This window comes from Phacochoerus africanus, chromosome 14 (assembly GCF_016906955.1).
Source record: "Phacochoerus africanus isolate WHEZ1 chromosome 14, ROS_Pafr_v1, whole genome shotgun sequence".
Lineage (NCBI taxonomy): Eukaryota > Metazoa > Chordata > Mammalia > Artiodactyla > Suidae > Phacochoerus > Phacochoerus africanus.
This window is the reverse complement of record NC_062557.1, coordinates 14,830,653-14,851,823: the sequence shown is the minus strand read 5'-3', so window position 1 is coordinate 14,851,823 and position 21,171 is coordinate 14,830,653. Positions and strand designations below refer to the sequence as shown.

The following is a 21,171-nucleotide window of genomic DNA, read 5'->3' as shown; positions in this document are numbered from 1 at the left end:
TTCTGGGTGGGGAAAGAAAGCAGAAGAATTTAGGATTTGAACGACTCTCAGTCTTTCCTTGACGCCCATCTCTATGGTTGGCATATAGCCATTCTATACTCTGGAGGACTCAGCGAGCATGGCCAATCATTAGGCCACTTTATGGGCACGTGGCCGGAAGTGCCGCTTGCTACTGGTTAATAGCAGTAAAGCCCGCCCAACCACGTCCTGTCAGCTACTTTAAGCAGAAGCTCGGCTAGAGCCGCTTTCCTTTCAGCGACTGTGAAGCTAGGAGGTAAGGTCTTAGGTGTTGTGATCCAAGGTGCGGCTGTCCCCCGTCTCCGGGCCTAGGAGTCGGGTGGAAGGAGGGCGGCCAGCGGTGATGACATTCCAATAAAGCACGTGTTAGACTGCTGACGCGGGTGATGCGAACAGGAATCTGAGCCCGGCCGCCTGCGGAGGCGGGGGAAAAAAATGGCCCAGCGGGTATACCCATTTCTTAACCTACTTTTCTCCTTGTTGCAGATCCCGGCCGGGAGGACGTCGGATCTCGGTGTTCTCCCAATCTTTCGACCCTCCCCCAAAGCCCCTCAATAAAGTGCATTGATCTCAGCATTGGTGTCTTTTTTCTTTTTTTCCCGACGCGCTGCCTTTGAGCCCCCGTTGCGCCTGCGCGTGGCGCCGGGGGTCAGGCTGCAGCGCCAGAGCACGCGCTTGTGCATAACTGGGGCCGTCTGTTCCCGCGGCGGCGGCCCTTTTAACCGCGAGCAACATTGCGGCGCCGGGCTACCTGTGGGAGGTGGGGTTTAGCGGCTCACGCCTTGGCCAAGCCAAGGCTAAAATTCCTTGGGGAGATGTCAGGGATCCTACAGTCTCTGCTAATTCCTGTGCCTTCCCCGTTAAGTCCGAGTGCCTTCTCCATGGGCGTAAGACGTGCAGATTCCTCGAGGGGTGCCGTGGATGGCGTCTGCAGGGAGGGGAAATGAGAATCTGGTTGTGGCCGTAGACGTTTCAGGGTCGTGGTGTATTTGACATGAACTGGTCTCCCGGTATTGAGCTGTCTGAGCTTAACTCATCTGGCTCACTACTATTTAGAACCAACTGCTGCTTTGGATAGGCCCCAGGTAGCCCTAACAGCCCACAGTTAACGGTTTTGTGAAGGTGAGTTGCGGGGCACAACAACGTAGGCCACTAAATGAATGCACAATCCTGGGCTTAGGTGAAATGTGCATCAGTTAGGGCGAGTGCAACATCTCACTGCTTTGGTGCTTAAACACTGGATTGGCCCCCAAGCAGGCTGAAGAGGCAATGGGTGTAAACTCTAGTTCAGGAGCAGGATTCAAACATGGCGGCGCGGGGGGTGGGGTGCAGGGGTCGGGTCCCTGGTGGTCGAGCAGTTGAGAATTTTGAACTGCTGTAGCCTGGGTTCAGTCCCTGGTCTGGGAACAGATCCCACATCCCACTGTGACCAGTGCCTCTCTTAGCGCCACAAAATGAGGTCTACTTGGGATCCTTAACAGGATGTGTGTCCCGTGGTCACCCAACTGCTCTTACCAGCTGAGGACACAGTACCCAAAGGTTTTTTTTGCTCCTATTGTCTAAATGGGATTAAGGAGAAATAACTTGGATGCTTATCTAGTATTTGACATGAAATATTTATTTTGTGAAACAATGCAAGCGATTATAAATCCCCACATAACTATCTGATTAAGTGCAACAGGGTACAGTCGTGTGTAATCTCTCACAGTAGTGCATCTAGTCCTTTGCCTTTATTGCACAATAAAATTATAGAAGATCAGTGAACAAGACATGCGGACTGACAGAGTAGCCTACACAGTGAGAAATTAGAACAGTACACCAACTGGAATGATCCAATAATTTAAGTCAAATGTTTTAATGGTGCCATTAAAGTAATCAAATAAGGGTTCAAATATATATCTTTTCAATATATTAATTTCTTTAAAGTCATGTTCAGGCAAGGTGCTGTTTAAAAAACCACTAATGAGCTCTGTCCACAGATGTAAGTTGTCAAAAGTTACCCAAGTTTAATGTTGAATGCAGCTTTAAACAAAAAATTGTTTTAAATGTACTTCTCAAAGCAAATTATACAATTTGCGAGAGCCTTGAAACTTGTAAACTAAACATTCTGACACAAATGCACAAAATAAAAGTTGGCAACGTTAAAGAAATGAATGTCACATTAATGTTGAGATCTCTAGTTTTTGATGTTGAGCAAATTTTGGTCTTGACTCAAGATGAGAGCAGCTCTCTGTCTTGGCCACCAGAAAACATCCCCAACCAATTAGGTTAACAAAGCATTTAAGATGCCTACATAAAGCTTCCCAGAGCTCTGGCTTTCTGGCCCCACCCCAATCCAGTCGTAAAGTTTGATAGTCTCACATGCTCATGTCTCAGGAAAATACTTGGAATTAGTTAGCAACCATGTGATTGTACCTTGTTGGTAAAAGGCATGGGATGGCTTGATCCATGGCTTTGCCTAATGTTCACATAAACCTGCTGTTCCCACCACAGCTGTGCTGAGTATGTGCCATGGCTGCTTGCTTCCCAAACGCACAGTAAGTTGCCATACTTCTCTATCACCAGAGAAACTGCACACAATCCCGCTCCCCCACCTCCACGCATGTGACCGCACTGCCGATCTCAGAGTGTGAGGGCTGTATCACACAAACCAAGTGAGACGCTCCACTGCACTGGCTGCCTGAGGAAAAGCTTTGGAGGCATCTGGAAGGCAAGGGGAGGCCTTCCAGTTGTGCGGCTTCGCTCTTAAAAGTGCCCTTTGCTGCCACAAAACCTGGAAGGCTCAGAACAGCCATGGTGTGCGTCACCTGTAGTCTCTGGATCCATCACGATGATTCTTCCAGCTTCCTTTGCTGAGTCAAAGCCTTGGCAGCAGACAACATGGACCCTCACAGTGGGGTGGGCACTGGTGGACCACCGTGCCAGGTCCTTGACCCACTGAATGAGGCCGGAGATTGAACCTACATCCTCGTGGATACTAGTTGGGTTCTTAACCCACTGAGCCACAATGGGAACTCCCATAGATAAGCTTTTAAAATGCATATGAAACAAGTTTTCCTAAACATTCTAAACTAATTCCTCTGTGATATTTCGAAAGCATTGAGGAATCAACCAGTGCATGAACACAAGAACCCAGTAAGCTCTGAAGCAGAAGCAGCCTCTGCTTTCATGACATATAATTATAAATTGATAAATAACATTAAGAGAATTGGCATAAGCTGCTCATAGTATTTCCAAATTACTGTATCCAGAACACATACTCCAAGTGAATTTATCCATTTAAATCCTAGCAACAGAAATGTAAGCTTTTCTCCCCCCCAAACCAGAACCAGATAAAGCTACCGGATGAAAGAAATCCTACTATAGCGATAACTAGTGATTGACAGTAATGGTGCTTTGCCCATCTGTTTATAAACTAATTCTGTATAAGTCAATTTTGGCAGTATATTCAACTTCAATGCTTTCATACACAAGCAAAAAAGTGGCTGTGGAAGACTGCAAGCTGTCACTCTTCAACTCCCCAACCTGCCTCAAAAATACCAAGCACCAAAGTCTGCCCCCAACAGAGAAGACCCACTCAAGTCCTAACACGGGATCTAGGGAGATAAGAAAAAGAACTGAAGGCGTGAAGCTGTCTTATCCCTAATTAGGTTCAAAATACTTTTCCTTTTGGAGATGAGCTTAAACTTTCCAGAAACTGGGTTTTAGTGTTATTTAATCTATAGCTTTTAAATAAAAAAAGTATAATTTTAAAGACAATAACTCAAAATATACTACTGCAAAAGTAATATGGGTCTTCTTCCAAAGGTGGAATTAACTACAAAGTAAATAAACTGTTAATCCATAAGAGCTTAAAAGACAACTGTGCCTTAGAGATCCAGTAGAAATTTGATAGCAATAGCCCGTTCCAGGGCCTTCACTACACTGCTGTTACCTTTGCTGGTAGAATACAGAGGCAGGCTTGGAGAAGGAGCCCTGGCTTCATCAACTCCAAGACGACCCTACAGATTCGCAGGGGAGGGACAGGCCTGGTGCATCTTTGGAACCGGGGTAGATGGCGGCTGCACACGAAACCGTTTCCAGGCTTGTTTGTGGAAACAAACCAAGCAAGGCGGGTACTACACAGGGGCAGAAGCCACTTCCCTGATTACAGGCTAGGTGCCACCAGCCAGCCAATTCCAGGCCCCACCCTGGGGAAAAGTCCAAAGTCAGTCTCAGCAGATGGACGCTTACGCCTTGCCAGGCCTTTGCACTTTGGCCCCTACCCTTTGGGTTTCCTCTGAAGACTATTTACCAGGGTTCTGTGGGTGAGTTTCGGGGGTTTTGAAACTATCCCTGAAATTTTATGCCTGTTTGATCACATGTGTACTTTCCCGGGATGAGGGGCCACAGCGCTCATCAGATCCTCCCAGGAGGATCCTGACCCACATGAATGAAGCTCAGGACCCCCGTTCTACCCAGAGCTTTGAGGGTCAGAGTGAAACACTACAGGGCACTGCCGGTGTACCTGAAACTCTTGCTCCAGTTTCTTCTCTATCCAGTCTGTCACATGGACTAAAGTCACTTCTCTCTCTCCAAGTTTTGGCCGAGCTTTCAGCTCTATATATGGTGGCTTCCGGAAACCATACCTTTTTGAAGAAGACAAGTAATAATCACACTTAGAAGCAAAGAAAGGAAGTAGACAGGACTAAGGGCAAATATTCTTCATTTATACAAGGCTCTATCACTACTTCAATGTTCTCTTCTGCAAATCCCTTCTAGAAAACAATTCAGTGCTGCAAGTATGTATTGTGACTTCCCCGTGTCCCTGAAGCCAGGGCTGTGGTGATTGAAAACAGTGCTGATAAACTAAGAAAGCCAGGAAATGCCACTGGAAAAGTCTACGACCTGGGCATTGTTTTCTGGTTTTTGTTTCTCCTAAAATGGCAAGGATCTTTTTTGTTTCTATTTTTATGAAAGTAGTATACTGTCTGTACAAAACCCAAAACATACACATGTATAAAGCAGAAAATAAAAGACTGTCTCTCTCTGAATCTTGTTCCTGAGATAGGAGCATTGAGAGGGAGCGGGTTCCCACACTCCTAACGGCATATGTAAATAGAGAACAGTCTATAACCTGCCTTTTCATTCCATACCCCATACTGTGATTATTACGGCCTTTCTTTTTTTTTTTCCCAGCTGCGCCCATGGCACATGGAAGTTCCCGAGCCAGGGAAGGAATCCGAGATGCAGCTGAAATCTATGCCACAGCTACGGCAATGCTGGATCCTTAACCCACTGCGCCGCAGCAGGAACTCCCTATTATAGCCTTTCAGTGGAGCAGACTGGCACTCAGAACTGTTGGTGTAGGTCGCATATGTGGCTCGGATCCCAAGTTGCTGTGGCTGTGGTGCAGGCCAGCAGCTACAGCTCCAATTCAACGCCCAGCCTGGGAACTTCCATATGCTGCAGGTATGGCTCTAAAAAGCAAAAAAAAAAAAAAAAAGAGGTTTTTTTTTTTTTTAATTAGGCTTGGACAACAGCATAGTAAGGGAGTTCCAATTGTGGCTCAGCAGAAATAAATCTGACTAGTAGTGTCCCTGAGGACACAGGTTTGATCCCTGGCCTTGCCCAGACTCGGCTTGGATCTGGCGTTGCTGTGGCTGTGGTATAGGCCAGCAGTTGTGGCTCAGATTGGACCATGAGCCTGGGAACTTCCACGTGCCACACGTACAGCCCTGAAAAATAAAAAAGCAAAGAAATAAATAAAGAATATGTTTTTTTACTTGGGAACACCAATATCATTATTAAATGATCAATTGAAAAATCTTGGAGTTCCCATTGTGGCTCAGTGGTTAATGAACCTAACTAGCATCCATGAGGATGTAGGTTTGATCCCTGGCCTCGCTCAGTGGGTTAAGGATCCGGTGTGCCATGAGCTGTGGTGTAGGTCCCAGATGTGGCTCGGATCCAGCGTGGCTGTGGCTGTGACTATGGCTGTGGCGTAGGCCAGCAGCTGTGGCTCCGATTTGACTCCTAGCCTGGGAGCCTCCATTTGCTGTGAGTGCGGCCCTAAAAAGACCAAAAAAAAAAAAAAAACGATCTTTTTGTGATCATTTCTACAAGCCCTTCTGAACACTAAGGATGTACACCAGCGTGGTGCTTTCACTCCGTAACAGAACACAGCGATCTTTTTTTCTGGGTACAAAAAGGTTTATGGTACCATGAGGTCTTTTATGCAATCCTCTATACCCCTCTGCATGTTTTATGGGACCTGAATGTCAATTTAAAACTGAGACTTATAGATAGTGATTTCCTTCTGCCTGGCCCATGAATAATTTAGCTCAGTGATTCTCAATCCCAACTTAGTCCCCAGCCGCTGAATCCTGGCAGCTGGGCAGGGCATAGCTTTAACGAGTCCCCAGGTGACTGTGCTATGTAGGCGGGGTTAAGACCCACTGGTTCATTCAAATGACAGCTCTTTGGGTAGACCTTCTACCGAAACTAGCAAGCACACGTACGGCCGCCTCAACATCCAGGTCTGACCTAGGGGAGTCTTCCCTAACCACCCAGGACTCTTTGGGATATGGGATCCCCATCTGAAAAGGAGGCATAATGATGGCCCTACCTCTGCGGGATGCTGTGAGGACTGGCCAAGAGAGGAACTCAGACCGCAGGCCAGACAGAGGGTAAGAGCTCTACAAGTGACAGCTGTTCCTACTGCCGGTAGGATTGGCTTTAGGAAGGAGGAAGACCAAGAAGAGAAACAGCTCATTCCATAAACTTCACCTATTTTTTTCCTAAATATCCTTTTCCTTTTTTCCTTTTTTTTTTTTTTTTTCCTTTCTTGGCTGCCCAGCAGCATATGGAGTTCCCAGGCCAGGGCTCAGATCCAAGCTGCAGTTGTGACCTAAGCCACAGCTGTGGCACACTGGATCCTTAACCCACTTGCCGGGCTGGGGATCGAACCTATGTCCCAGTGCTCCCAAGATGCCACTGATCCTGTTGAGCCACAGCAGTAACTCCTCTTTTTTTTGTTTTTCTTTTTGGCCGCACCCATGGCATGTGGAAGTTTCCAGCCTAGGGATCAAAACTATGCCACAGCAGCAACTCAAGTCACAGCAGTGACAACACTGGATTCTTTTTTTTTTTTTTGTCTTTTTGCCTTTTCTAGGGCTGCTACTGTGGCATATGGAGGTTCCCAGGCTAGGGGTCTAATTGGGGCTGTAGCCACCGGTCTATACCAGAGCCACAGCAACTCGGGATCCAAGCCACATCTACAACCTACACCACAGCTCACAGCCACGCGGGATCCTCAACCCACTGAGCAAGGCCAGGGATCGAACCCACAACCTCATGGTTCCTAGTCGGATTCATTAACCACTGTGCCACGACGGGAATTCCAACACTGGATTCTTAATCCACTGAGCCACAAGGGAACTGCTAAATTTCACCTATTGACTATAATGCTTCCAAACGTGTAATATATGTGAATTCACCACTCACAGAAGAAAGCAGAATCGGATTTACAACTAACATTAAGGTTCCACGAAAAACGTTTGAAAGTTCTTCTTCCAGGAGAAAGTGGTAAGCGGGCTGGGAATTTTACAGTCACGCGACGGGGGAGTCGCTGGCTGTCCCCGAGGGGCCCCTACGCACCATATCCGGTCAGTTGCGGGAGGTGGGATGTTGACGGCCAAGGTTCCTCTGCACTCCTGCACTTCCACCGTCAGCAGCAGGGGCGTGTTGGAGACCTCTTCCATCTTCTTTTTAATGAACTCTGTCTCCGTTGCTTTTTGGAAATATTTTGACTTGGTAATTTTATCAACAAACCTCATAATTTTACTTGTTCGATGACCTCCCACGTACCTTTAAATGAGGGACACAAATGAGTGTTAGTATAAGCTTTGCTGCTTCACAAACAAAAACTTGGTGGCTCCGTGTTCACCTCACTCCAGACCAGAGTTTCTCGACCACAGTTTGACACTGTGGACCGGGTGACTGCTGGTTGTGGGCCCTGTGCTGTGTAGGATGTCTGCAGCAGCCCCCGCCTCGGCCTGCTAGGTGCATGTTCCCCCACAGCCGAGACAACAAAACACGTCTCTGGACATGGCTAAATGTTCCCTGAGGGGGATAGCAGCACCCCCAGTTGAGAACTACTACTTTAGACAAGGTGCAGACATCAGACAGAGCCTGAGCCTTGTCAGGGGACAGCCAGACCCAGCTCTCACAGTGGAAGCAGGGAACGCACCTTCAGATACTGAATATACAGCCAGTGTCCTCTTAAGAGAAACCTCACCATCTCTCTCTAACGACTAAGAAGCCATGCTGCATCCACAGGGACACAAAACAGGAATTAACTGACTGCCTTTGAGACGGTGTCACACAAACTTTGAGCAGCAACTACAGCTTAGAAACAGCTGAAGAAAAAAGCCATATCAACCTGATATGCTATCAGGCCAGGAATGCAAGTTCGGCCTATCTACCTAACACTGCCCTCAGAAGACGATGTTTGCTTCTTAAAATCCTCCACAGTTCCAGAGTGCCAAGAATAGTACACACATGTGTGTAGAGAAAAGCGATTATTCTCGAGAAGGTCCTGTGGGTAGAGTTTAAATAATGCACACAAACTTTAGTGCCAACTCCTCAAGCAGGTGAATTCTCTTTTCATCTTCTGTAGGATTTCAAAGGTAAATAGGTTGATATTTTCTTACAAATGCTTCTGAATCGCCTGGTTTCTTTACTGTTTTAGTTTTCGTGTTTTTTTTTTTTGTTTTGTCTTGTCTTTTATCTTTTTAGGGCCACACCTGAGGCATATGGAGGTTCTCAGGCTAGGGGTTTAATCGGAGCTGTTGCTGCCGGCCTACGCCAGAGCCACAGCAATGCCAGATCCAAGCCATATCTGTGACCTACATCACAGCTCACAGCAACGCCGATCCTTAACCCACTAAGCAAGGCCAGGGATAGAACCCACAACCCCATGGTTCCTAGTTGGATTCACTTCCATTGTACCACAACGGGAACTCCCTGTTTTAGTTTCTTCACTCACTTTAACTAGTTAAAAATCCTTACAGAAATCAGCTGCCAAAGCTTTGTGATCATTATATAGTCCAGGTAACAGACAAAGGGAGCCCCAAAAATGAAGTCCATGATCCAAAAGATCAAAATTCCCCAAAGAAATCATCTGAACGTTTCAACTTCATGGAAACTGAAAGCTCAACAGAAGCAAGTAGAACCTGAGACCGGGTGGAATGCTCCCCACTGGCACCAGAGGGAGGTGTTGTTTCATTTGTACTCCTAGTGATAAACAAGCCCTTCAATTCTCTCTTATTTACTCAAATGGCCAGAGAAAACCTTTTTGGTCTGGACCCTTTTTTATTTTTTTGCTGTGCCCGAGACACGTGGAAGTACCTGGGCTTGGGGTCGGACCCGCACCACCCGCAGCCACACAAGCCACTGCAGTGACAGTGCTGTCTCCTTAACCTGCAGGGCCACAAGGGAGCCCCTGGACCTTCTTAAGGAAAGCTATGTGGGTCTTTTATTTTGGGGCCCCGACTTTTAAGCCTCTAGCTTTGAGTTATTAGTGCAAAAGCCATGCACTCGATGTGAAGGAGGAAGATCATAGAGGAAAAGGCAAAAAAGCTCTCAACTTGCCTCCCTGACCCCCAAAGCTGGATCCACTCACCCTTCTGCCCCTGGGAGAAGCGGCTTGTCCCCTGCGCTGGGCTCTGGTGCGTCGTCTTCGTCAGAGGAGCCAGCACTGGAGGACTCCTCGTCGCTGTCGGCCAGACAGAACGCCCTGGGCCTGCAACTGAGCAGGGCAGAGTCAGCACAGCAGCTCGCCCAGCACCAGGCTCTGCTTAGAAAGAGCACGCGCTGCACCCCCACTACTGCCGGTCACCACTCTCCACCACCCGCCCTGCCCAGAAGAGGCCCAATCCAAGGATCCTCGGATTGGCCTGGCTCCCCGGGAGACTCTTCAGCGCCGAGTCCCCTGGCAGGACCGCAGAGGACTTGGGCCTGAAGGGTTCGACTCTGCGCATGCGTCGGAAAGACAGGCGGTGGGAGCGAGATGCAGTCACACAAGATGCAGTGATTTCGTCAACAGTGCAGCGTGGCCAATGGGAGAGTGAGTGGAAAGAAGGATGGTTGCACGGGTCAGGTGAGAGCTCATGTTGGTGACATGACCACCTCACAGGTGACGGGGATGTTCAGGCAAGTCCCCTGACTCGCTGATGCGTTTGGGTCTGGTTACCTCCAGGTTGGATTTGGCTCAAGAATCCTTCCTGAGATTACTTATCTTACCCCATGCCTGCCCCAGCTCCTGAAGGTCACAGAAAAGAGCCAACAACCACAGGGTACAAATCTCAAGGGACTCGAGGGAGCAACTGATATGAGGACTCAGGAACTTCCCGGAGCAACTAATTTAAAACCTTTTTTTAAATGAAGTAATGAAAAGCTTCACCCGAGAGCAAGGTCCCTCATTAGTCTTTCCAGGTGGATCCCTGGTCTCCAGAGGCCTGGGGGCTGCTGGGTCACCTGCAGTGGTGAACGATCAAGCTCCCCTGTGAGGGTACTGGGTGGGGTGGGGGTGGGGTTCCTGGCTGAGCTTCAGCCACACAAAAGGCGGCTGCCTCCTCTGACGGTGCCTTTGCTTCAGAGGGGCAGATGGCAGAGCCCATCTCTGAGGCTCAGAGACTTAAGGGGGATGAAATGAACAAGGGACAGAGTAGCCTTTGAACACTGTTGAGCTACCAAACGGTGGCTAAGCAGAGAGTGGACCTTGTATTTTTGACGAGGACAAAATCACCAGGATGGGGGAAGGTAACACAGCTTAGGTCTCATCTCCCTGCTGGTATAACCCTTTGGGGTCTTCCTCGGGTGATGTCCTTGAGCTACCAGACGCCCACGGGGACAGCCATCTTCTGGCCAAAAGGGCCAAGGGCACCCAAGGGCAGAGCACGCCTGGCGATGTTGAAGGCCCAGCAGAGGCCCCAGCACTGAGAGGAGGGTACTGAAATCTCCGCCTGAAACAGGAGCCCGGCTGTAAGAAGACCGCACGAATATTCTCCCTGGCAGGACACCCGGATCCTCTCCATCCTGGCTCTGAAACACTAGAGCCAGCGCTCCAGCCAAGCGGCTTGAATGCAGCGTGAAAAGGGGACGCCCTCTGCAGACACAAAAGCCTCCTGTCCCTGGCCGCGCGGGGAGAGCACCTGACTCCTCCTCCTCGCATCAGACGCCTGCCTCCTCCAGGCGATGCTCATGTGTGTCCTTCTGAGCTTTCAGGGTTAGGCGGCCCTCACTGAGCTCTTCTGTGGGAAATGTACAGAGCAGAATATGATTCCCAAGAAAGCCTACCCTGGGTCTTGGGATGCAAGAAGTCAGGGAGGTAAAGCTCCAAAGATAACGGGACCGTCTCAGAAACGCTACCCCTCCATCGCTAACATGGCCGTGCCCCCAGCTCAGACCTGGTGCTGCCAGGTAAGGAGTCTACACAGCACAGAAGGCTGCCTTACTATCCTGGACCACAGTGAAGCACGCAGAGCCACCGCCCCCTCCTGTCCCCACTGGTATTTGTCATCTGGCAGCCTCCAGACCTGAAGGAAAAGATGCCAAAGGCTGAGCACTGCAGTGAGCTCTTGGGTTCCTGAATTAATCCTCTGCGGGACAGAGAACAGGATACATTTTGTGGCTTGAAGTTAATAATTTAGACAAAGCTGTATCAGTTAAAACACATCAGATGACATGAAATTCTGACTCTGACCAAATGGCACCTCTCCCTCTGCATGGGGAGCTGTGTTATGCAGCTCCCAATTCTTACTCATTAGGAGGGTAACTAAATGTTTGGCTGATATTCAGGTTTTATAACTAAACATGCATCTTGTGATCTCAACCTTATGATGCCAGCATGAATTTCAGAGAAAGACACCTGCACAGTCTTATGTAAGATGTGTTAGAACATGACAAGCCTATTTTTTAAAGCACATCTTCAAACTCCAGATGAGTGTGATAGCCTTTCAAAGAGCCACCTTACAGGGCTTATTCCAGTTCTGCTGCCTTTGCTAAAAATCTTTTTGGAAATGTGCTTGGAGTCAGACACATAGGAAAAAGTGAATCATTTCACCCTTTTTTTTTCCTTGGGGGGGGGTCTTTTTGTCTTTTCAGGGCCACACCCACGGTATATGGAGGTTCCCAGGCAAAGGGTTGAATCAGAGCTGCAGCCACCAGCCTACTCCAGAGCCACAGCAATGCCAGATCCGAGCCTCATCTGTGACCTACACCACAGCTCACGGCAACACAATCCTCAACTCACTGAGCAAGGCCAGGGATTGAACCCACATCCTCATGGATGCCAATCGGGCTCACTAACGGTTGAGCCACGACGGGAACTCCAAAGAACGAATCATTTTATCACTGATACTTTTTTGTTGTTGTCTTTTTGCCTTTTTGTCTTATCTAGGGCTGCACCCACGGCATACAGAAGTTCCCAGGCTAGGGGTCCAATCCAAGCTATAGCCGCCAGCCTATGCCACAGCCACAGCAAGGTGGGATCTGAAACGCATCATTGCAACCTACACCACAGCTCATGACAACACCAGATCCTTAATCCACTGTCGCGGCCAGGGATCGAACCCACAACCTCATGGTTCCTAGTTGGATTTGTTCACCACTGACCCACAACGGGAACTCCACTGATACTCTGTCTTGACCTAAACATTTTATTCTTTACTCTCACAATCACTGCCACCTCCGAATGACTTCTGGCAATTTCTCAAGAATCCGATACATCTACAAAGTAGGATGATTTGCCCTCACTCAGAGTAGTTAAAAAAAAAAAGTCACAGACTCCAGAGGTAACTCAAAAAGGTGCTCCCCAAAAACGCTTTAAGTGAGGTGAGTAAACAGGTCAGCGAGGCGACTGCCTTGACGGAACCACACTCATCAGAGTGTGTTCATTTTCTGTGAGAAAATCGGCCCCATACATTTGCCACAGACACACACACGAGAGCGCCCACCCAGAGCTGGCCCGAGTCGTAGCGAGGGCGACAGGCACGGGGCTCCCGCACGCGGGGCTGGACTGCGCACGGCTGGCCCGAGACGAGGTGGTGGGCGCGGCTACACACGGGGACTCGCCCCCTGCCAGGCTGCAGGGGCAGAGCGGGGCTCCCCAAGCGCCTTTCCGGAAAGGCCCCTCCAGGGCCGCCATTCATGCCCCTCGCGGGCCCCCTCGGCGGCCCCAGGCCACTTCCTGAGGGCTGCCCAGCGCACCTCCTGGACTCCGTTTTGAGCGTCTTCCTGCCCCAAAGTTACCGTAACTACCTTACGTAACAAGAAGCTATTTGAAGATAAAAAAAACTAAACGAAAACTGCCTGCAAATACGAAGTGTGCCCGCAGGTCAAAGGGAAAGGCCTCACTCGGGGGCCTTTCTCACCACCACCCGCAGGGTCACGCGGGGAGGACAGGAACGAACTTTCCGCAGGCCGGCAGGACTCCCCACGGCTTGAGCAGCCTCCCCTCTGGGCCTCCCTACGGGCGCAGGCCTCTGCACACTTGCAGGGGGACCGGGAACGACAGTGAGGCAGAGCAGAGGCCCCGCCAGAGCAGAACGGCAGGCGGACAAGCGGCCGGGGGCTGGAGGCAGGGCCTGGAGGAAAGGGCCGCCGGCGGCTCTTGGCACACGCTGCTCCAGGAGAGGCTTCCTCCAGGAGAGTCAGCCCCGGAGATCACCGGCTCAGTCACTGCCACCGTGTGGGACTCTGCCTCGGCTCGGTATTTAGCCTCAGGCTGATTCTGCAGCTCGAGACGGAGACGTGGACGGATTAGCGATGGGGGCTCTCCGAGCTCCCAGAAATTGAGAGCCAAATGGTGCGTGTGCACGCGTTTTCTGGGGGAAGGATCCAGAGCTCTCAGATTCCCAAGGGGTCCTTTATTCAAAAAAGGGTTAAGGGTTCAGTTTTCCAGCCTTTTTCTTCCAAGTAAAGTGCTTTTAGATTGTATTTTCCCTTGCTTTTAAAATTAAATGATAGCCAATTACACATCAACATAAAATTTAACACCCTCACAGGAAGAAGCAAAACATTTTATACCAGGCTGTACTGGGAAAAAAAAATATGGTACTTTAGATATATAAGTTAAATATACCACTATATTCCTAAAACAGGAATTTTTTTTCTTGTCTAGAGAAGCACTCCTTTCTGATCAGCCAGAGTTTATACACTTGAAATGATCGCATGATTGACAGTGACTGTGGAAAGGCTCAAGAGGCAAGAAGCTCAGGGATCTGGTGGGGGCGGGGGGCCACCTGCTCCCAAGACCCCCGCCCCAGCCCTCCCGTGGAGTCCCAGCAGCTCCGTGTACAAACGGATTCCCAGCACAAAGGTTTCTGACTACCGTCTGCCCTGCCCCACGCCCGGTTAGTGAGACCTCATTTCCAAGGTTGCTTCTGCCTAAGGTGTTTTTTTATCGGCAGCTGGTTCTGCAACCCTGTTGTCACGAGGCTGGGTGATGGTGCCTGCATGGTGGTGAACGGCGCTGGGGTGGGGGCATCCGGGGACAGAGGCTGAGTCTGACGGGAGGACTGGTTCAGGATCCGGCAATACAAATCGGGGAAGTCGCTACGACTTTCCCCGCCAGGAAAGCCGCTTAAATGCGCCTGATCACAGCCCTCTCGGGTCTACAAAGGGTGACTTTATGTCCAGGAACATGATGAAAGGACGGGCTTCCTCATGGTGTCACGTGGGTCCAAACAAGACTCAGCACTGACAGGGTATGAAATGCTGCATGGAGGGCTGATTAATACCACTCACCGGAAAAACACAATCCACAGATTGCGGATCCAAACACATTTTAACAAACAGTAGAAAAAGTGAAAGGAAAATAGCACAGATATAGGTTAGATTGTGTATAGCAGGTAAAGTTCTCCAATAATTAAAATAGGGAACACTTTCATTAGTCACCTGGATATAAATCAGAATCACGTCAGAAAGAACATTCTCAAACATGTGACCAACTCCCTCCACCTACCCTGCTTTTACCACAAGTCTGAATACAAGCCTTACTTAGGTCAGTATCAGAACTAAGCGGAAATCTAAGAGCCAGGATCTATATTCAGATCTTGAAAGGCGGCTCCTTGTGGCATTTTCCTATCATTGTTCTGTTAATTCCACGCACACGGGCTAAAGGTGTAAGGAGTAGTAGTAGATTCTACGCTCATTTTTAGTTGGTTTAAAAAATATATATGCACAACACACACACATGTTTAGTTTGGTAATATATCTAATAATTATTATTTTTAGTTTGATAATCTAATTTAAATAGGTAGTCAGAGGCAGTAATTTTTAAGGTGTGTGTGCATTTAAAAGTTCCACCTTATCCATTTTAAGCGTCTAAGAAAAAAAAATCAGCCTCATTAACTATCTCACAAATTTGGAGTGTTTACTAAATCTGACCAACTGGGCAGCAGATGCAGTATCTTCTACAAAGAGAAGGAATTACTAAGAAAATCAATATTGTATTATTTAGAGAAAATATGTCTCAAAACACCTTAGGAGCACCCTCTTGGCTACAAAATCAATCATATTAAGTATAAATAATTCTGACTTTGTGATTAAAGCAGACAGACATCCTAAGGACCTTAGCCTGGCCCACATGTTGCTGTCTGTGGCTGCAAGTTGAATGAGGGGTTTTGTGGAGGAGGATTTTCTTCACAAAGCATTTTTATTGTGCAGCCTGCTCTGCTGGTCTCACTCAGTGATGCTTCCCAGGTAATCAATACTGGCTGCCCCAGTGGCAGCACGGAGGCCCAAGGCACTGAGCAGAAGCGGGGACTCACGCTCTGCAGGGGATGCAACCAGGAAACCATGCCCTGAAAGCACTTACACGGAAAGCTCACGCAACATCGGGGCCACTACACATCAAAGCTGCTGCTCAGAGGCTGGAGGGAGAAGCCGGTTCCCAGGGGTTGGATGAGTAAATTCATATAGCCCCTTACCCTTCTTTGCCAATTTCTCCAACCTTCAGGGCTTCAACAAGAGGCTCTTTACCTAGTTTGGTCAAATTCATTTTGGTCTCAAGAGTCATCAGAAAGGACCCATTGTAGGACATTTCCAAATCGATCCAGAGTCCTGGAGAAATGGTGAAAAAACACAAGGTTTTTTTTCCCCCCGGAAAAACATGACTTCTTATAAAAGACAGTATAAAAATTTCTATTTTAAAAGTAGCCAAGTGGGTAGCACATTAAGAGTCAGCAGATAGATGTTGCCTGTATTACTGATGCCTGCAAGCAGGGACTGTCAAAAGAAAAGCTTCCGGAAAGAGTCCAAGCCTTTGGCAAATTGCCAGCATCTCAATATCCATTAAAATGGTCACTGTGAGCTCAGCTTAGATCCTGAAGGGTCCCCATCCTCTGGGTTCTTTTCACGTTTAGTAAGAAACACACTCCCAGCAGGAGAGGGCTTGCCCTGGGCCAAGCCAGGCGGAGGTCTGTGGATTCCCAGCTGCTGAGAGGCAGAGGAGAGGTGCAGAAATTTCCCAGCAAGCTGTGCTCTTTAAAGACAATGTGAGAACCAGGGTCTTTCTTTAAAATACCTGTTCTCCTTGTAGGGCTAGGGAGGGGCACAGAAAACAGTTCGGGTCTAGCTTGATAGGATAACTTTTGGAACCCCTTTCATTCTGGAAATTGCGTAGTAAAGGAAACAAAAGAATTTATGTTCGAGCCCCAGGATTATCTCGATAAAGCTGGGTGACCACTTTGTACCTTACCTTAAAACCCTATTTCTTAGAAAAGACACTTGTGGAGAGCATATCTTTGAGGCTTTTGGCTTTACGGAATTTCACTGGGAGGGCCCAGCAGCGAAAGTGGCCACTGACCGGAAGTCTCAAATGCAAACCGGTCATCTCACCACCTTCTACCTCAGGGTCCTACGATCCAGCAGGACAGCCCACACTGCGACCTTTCTGACTCCAGGCACCTTAACACCTCATGGACTTTCAATCAAAACATGATCCTTCAAGTGGCTGCTTAAATGTTAATAAACGTTTACAGATCCTCTTAAGACAAATGACAACATCTAACAGGAAGCAGGAAATTAATCTAAAACCATTCTTCACCCACAGGTACATTTTCAAACAATTATAGTAAGTAACCTCTCCCGTTCGGCCACCATCTCAGATAAAAGCTTTGCTTAACCTCCGTAAGCACTAGTGGTGTATTTCCTCACTAAAGACAGAATAATTTCCAGTTTTGTTTTCACCAAATTCTTTTTATCATAATTGAAGGTAATTATTTTTCCATGAATGACCTGGTTTAGCTAAGTGATATGCAGATCAATTGTGAATGGCTTCTTTGCAGCAACTCACAAAACCGCTTTATTTCTTGCTCACATTAAGTCTTCGAAAATCATTAATTAGCTTATTCTTCAAAGGCACTGTTACTGGAAATAAAGGGCACATCTGTTTTAATAAAGACATTTAGTTGTTAATCACTTCCAGGAGAAAGGGGATTAGGGCAAAAGGCTTGACATTAATAGATTTTAATCTCCATATAAATAGAACATCAATAAGGAAGGTATTTATTGTTGTGTATCTCCAGCTTTTTTTAACTTGAGACTCAACAGACTCAAACTACCTGACTGCCCTATGTATTCAGACATAATCATTCCCTTTGAAAATCCTAGTCATGTTTCCAAGACATATTACTAGCGTGTACTGCCTTTGAAGGCTGTCATATTAAAGCACCAGAATTGTACTTGCTACAGAGTAGAAGGTTTGGTTTGTCTGTTTTTTAAATGAGGGGATACAGATTCAGGTTTGGTAAATAGCCGGCCCATACCGGCACATTCTACCCAGTGGCATGTGGTCCAGCCCCCGGCCGGGAGCTGAGGGTGGGAAGAGGGAAGAGTACAGACACGTGGCCAGGGCTTGGGTTCCACTCCACTGGAGGTTCCTTGACCTCTGTGCCTCCGCATGGGCCTCCCCATCTGCACAAGGGACCACGGGCCTAGACAGCCAGCCCACTTCCTCCTCCCACGACTGCTGCCCAACCTGGCTTGCTGCGGTTGCCGTGGCCGATAGAAACCAGACCAGAGGAAGCCACAGGGCCTGAAGGAAGAGGCTGCCACAGGGCAGTCAGAGAGAGCCCGTCCAGGGTGGGGAGGGGGTGAGGCAGGGACAACGGGCTGCACCTCCGCCTGGGGGATGGGGCCTGTTTTTAAGTCATGCTATGTGTCCCCTGAGGCCCACCCAGGGGCCTTGCTCAGGTCCAGTTCTAAGTAAAGATATGAAGGAGTCAGAAAGGTGAGAACCTTTAAAAACAGATACAAACTGCAAACATTCAAACACATTATCTTATTATGATGTGTTTGCATTTAGATGAGGGGAAGATGACTGTTTAACATTAGATGCAAAGAAAAACTTGCTTCTGTGACAAAGATTCAGTGGCAAAGAAGTGCCCTGAAAACCCTGGAGCACACACAATCAGAGTTGAGGCCAACCAGTGACATAAAGGCTGAGTCAGGAGCTCCCACCTTGAGTGACCGAGAGACGAAATCTACAGTTACTAGAAAGGCTGCCTTCTCACGGTGTGTGCAGCGGGGCCCTGGTGTGTCTGCGTGGCTCCCTAACCCTGCTGAGCTGAGTGCTCCTCACCTGGGTGAGGCGGGGACAGGGCTTTCTCTTCTGGGCTCTTCGCAAAGGTTAGGACATCCCTGTGAGGCATTTCATTTAAAATACTGCTTCCTACAACCATCTGGTCTTGGGAATGCTCAAGGATAGAAACCGGAAGCTGAGGAGCAGGACCATTTGGCAAGTCTTTACAGAGGAGGGAGGCAGCCAGTCCTGAGAGGTTCTTTGCAAAGGGCAGGAACACAAAGGGTCTCGTCTCGGTCTGCTCGAGCTCTGTAACAAAACACCACAAACTAGGGGGCCGGAACAGCAGGCGTTTTTTGGCACAGCTCTAGAGGGTGGACGGCCAAGATCAAGGTGCCGGCTGATTCCTTCCTGCGAGGGCTCGCTTCCTGGCCTGCAGGCGGCTGCCTTCTCCTGTGTCCTTACATGGCAGAGAGGGCACAGCTAGCTCTCTGGTCTCTTCTCCTGAGGGCACCAATCCCATCATGACCTCATCCAAACCTAATCACCATCTCTAAAAACCATCACCTTGCAGGTTAGGCCCCAACATGCGAGTTGGGGGGGGAAGGAGGGGGACGCAAACATTCAGTCCCTAGCAATTCCCCCACACGAGGGGTCTTCATGGTGTGAGGCTGTCCAATGGTGGAGGGTGGTGCCTGCTTACCGAGTCCCTACAAAACCAGCCCTTCACTGGCAACAGGGGAAACACAACTGACAAAGAACTTAACAAATTTCAGTCTTCACGCACACTTCAGTCTGTGACGAGCTCAGATAGCTGGGGTTTTTTTTTAAGAATTGTGAGTTAGGATTTCCCGTTGTGGCACAGTGGAAACGAATCCACCTAGGAACCATGAGGTTGCAGGGTTGTTCCCTGGCCTCGCTCAGTGGCTTAAGGATCTGCTGTTACCATGATCCGTGGTGTAGGTTGCAGATGCAGCTTGGAACCTGTGTTGCTGTGACTGTGGCCTGTAGCTCTGATTTTTTTTTTTTTTTTTTTTAAGGGCCACAGCCGCAGCATATGGAGGTTCCCCAGCTAGGGATCTAATCAGAGCTACAGCTGCCAGCCTACACCACAGCCACAGCAACTTGGGATCCGAGCCATGGCTGTGACCCACACCACAGCTCACGGCAATGCCAGTTTCTTAACCCACTTAGCAAGGCCAGGGATCGAACCCACAACTAGTAACTTATGGTTACTAGTTGGATTCTTTTCTGCTGCGCCACAACCAAACTCCTGTAGCTCCAATCTGACCCCTAGCCTGGGAACCTCTACATGCCACCAGTGTGGCTCTAAAAAGCAAAAAAAAAAAAAAAAAATTAAAAAAAAAAAAAAAAAGTCATGAGATAAGTTTTATTTGGGCCAAACGAGGAGCACAGCCTGGGAAGCAGCCTGTCAGAGAGCTCTGAGAAACCGCTCCAAAGCGGGGGCAGGGGAGAGGCCTCTTGTGGTGCAGAGGGTTAAGGACCCTCACTGTCACTGCTGTGGGCATGGCCCCCCCAAAAAAGAAAAGAAAAGAAGTGGGGGAAGGTCAGTACATATGTGATTTTGGTGAAGGGTCAGACGGCTGTTTTTCTGTTTCTTTTCAGCTTCGCGAGGGAAGGCTCTGTTTCCACCACTGCTAGTCTGAGGGAGACTCGCTCCACCTCAAATGTATATGAGTCTAAACACAAGGACTCAGAGCTGAAGATGCTGAGGTGAATACCTGTCCTCAGGAAGTTATAGCTGAAGAAGAATAGAGGCAGCCGGGCCACCTTGTGCAGAGCGACCGTGATGCCACCCGAGGTAACACACGTGTGCCCTGGTGTGTGTCACCACAGAGGAGTAAAACGGAGGTCCCTCCGCCTTCTCCCTGGTAGGTTATTTAATAGATCCTCCGGCCTCAGGAGCAGGAGCAGCTGCCGTGCTCGTATAAATCCAGTAATTTCACGCAGCAGCTCACTGTCATATTACTATTAAACTAACCCAAAGGCCTCAGTCTCACTGGAACAGGTTGGATGGCACACGGGCTGCTCAGCAGGAGGGGAGAGGCCCTCAGGCCTTGCTGGCTGAGACTGGCTCATGCCATCTGCTCCTCCCCTCCCCTACCTGTAACTGCTGGCTGATTTTCACTTTGAGAGTCAACATTTGGCATCTAGGAGTTCCCATTGTGGTGCAGCGGAAACGAATCCGACTAGGAATTGGGAGGTTGTGGGTTTGATCCTGGCCTCACTCAGTGGGTTAAGGGTCTGGTGTTGCCATGAGCTGTAGTGTAGGTCGCAGATGCGGCTCAGATCTGGCAGTGCTGTGGCTGTGGTGTAGGCCGGCAGCTGTAGCTCTGATTGGATCCCTGGCCCGGGAACCTCCATATGCCACAGGTGCAGCCCTAAAAAAGCCAAAAAAAAAAAAAAAAAAAAAGATAGTACCCAAAGAACAAAAGCTCTTAAAAGTGGAAGATTTAATAGTACATCACCAACAACAGATGTTTGGGTTATCTGGCTCCTGGAAGGGCACATCGGTGATTGTCTTGTTTCCGAGCAACCAGACCAGTGCCATGCTGCTCACTCAG

General features: G+C 48.7%; 1 protein-coding gene, 1 long non-coding RNA gene and 2 other non-coding genes across 4 annotated transcripts; 3 read left to right on the top strand and 1 right to left on the bottom strand.

Annotated features, from left to right (window-relative positions):
- Positions 1 to 27: 27 nt before the first annotated feature.
- Positions 28 to 591, top strand: LOC125114524 (uncharacterized). Its single transcript, XR_007131836.1, has 2 exons — positions 28 to 274; positions 505 to 591. It is a non-coding gene; the product is annotated as an uncharacterized LOC125114524 (long non-coding RNA).
- LOC125115334 (small nucleolar RNA SNORD104) lies at positions 356 to 424 on the top strand. The gene has a single exon (XR_007132045.1). It is a non-coding gene; the product is annotated as a small nucleolar RNA SNORD104 (small nucleolar RNA).
- Positions 592 to 622: 31 nt separating the features above from the next.
- On the top strand, positions 623 to 755 carry LOC125115347 (small nucleolar RNA SNORA76). The gene has a single exon (XR_007132058.1). It is a non-coding gene; the product is annotated as a small nucleolar RNA SNORA76 (small nucleolar RNA).
- Positions 756 to 3,016: 2,261 nt separating this feature from the next.
- Positions 3,017 to 16,154, bottom strand: LOC125114521 (testis-expressed protein 2-like). The gene is made up of 4 exons (XM_047757847.1): positions 15,993 to 16,154; positions 9,683 to 9,808; positions 7,657 to 7,866; positions 3,017 to 4,646 (listed from the first exon to the last, which is right to left on the bottom strand). The coding sequence occupies exons 1-4, from the start codon at positions 16,103 to 16,105 to the stop codon at positions 4,472 to 4,474; spliced, it is 624 nt and encodes a 207-aa protein (XP_047613803.1). The 5' UTR covers positions 16,106 to 16,154; the 3' UTR covers positions 3,017 to 4,471.
- Positions 16,155 to 21,171: the final 5,017 nt, after the last annotated feature.

Bases quoted from the DNA above. Each gene is read 5' to 3' on its own strand.
- LOC125114521 (XM_047757847.1), bottom strand. From the start codon at position 16,105: ATGTCCTACAATGGGTCCTTTCTGATGACTCTTGAGACCAAAATGAAT. The intron at 9,809-15,992 runs GTAAGGGGCTAT...TGCCCTGCTCAG, and splicing joins GGAGAAATTGGCAAAGAAGG to TTGCAGGCCCAGGGCGTTCT. The intron at 4,647-7,656 runs GTGCGTAGGGGC...TTCTTCAAAAAG, and splicing joins CCCGCAACTGACCGGATATG to GTATGGTTTCCGGAAGCCAC.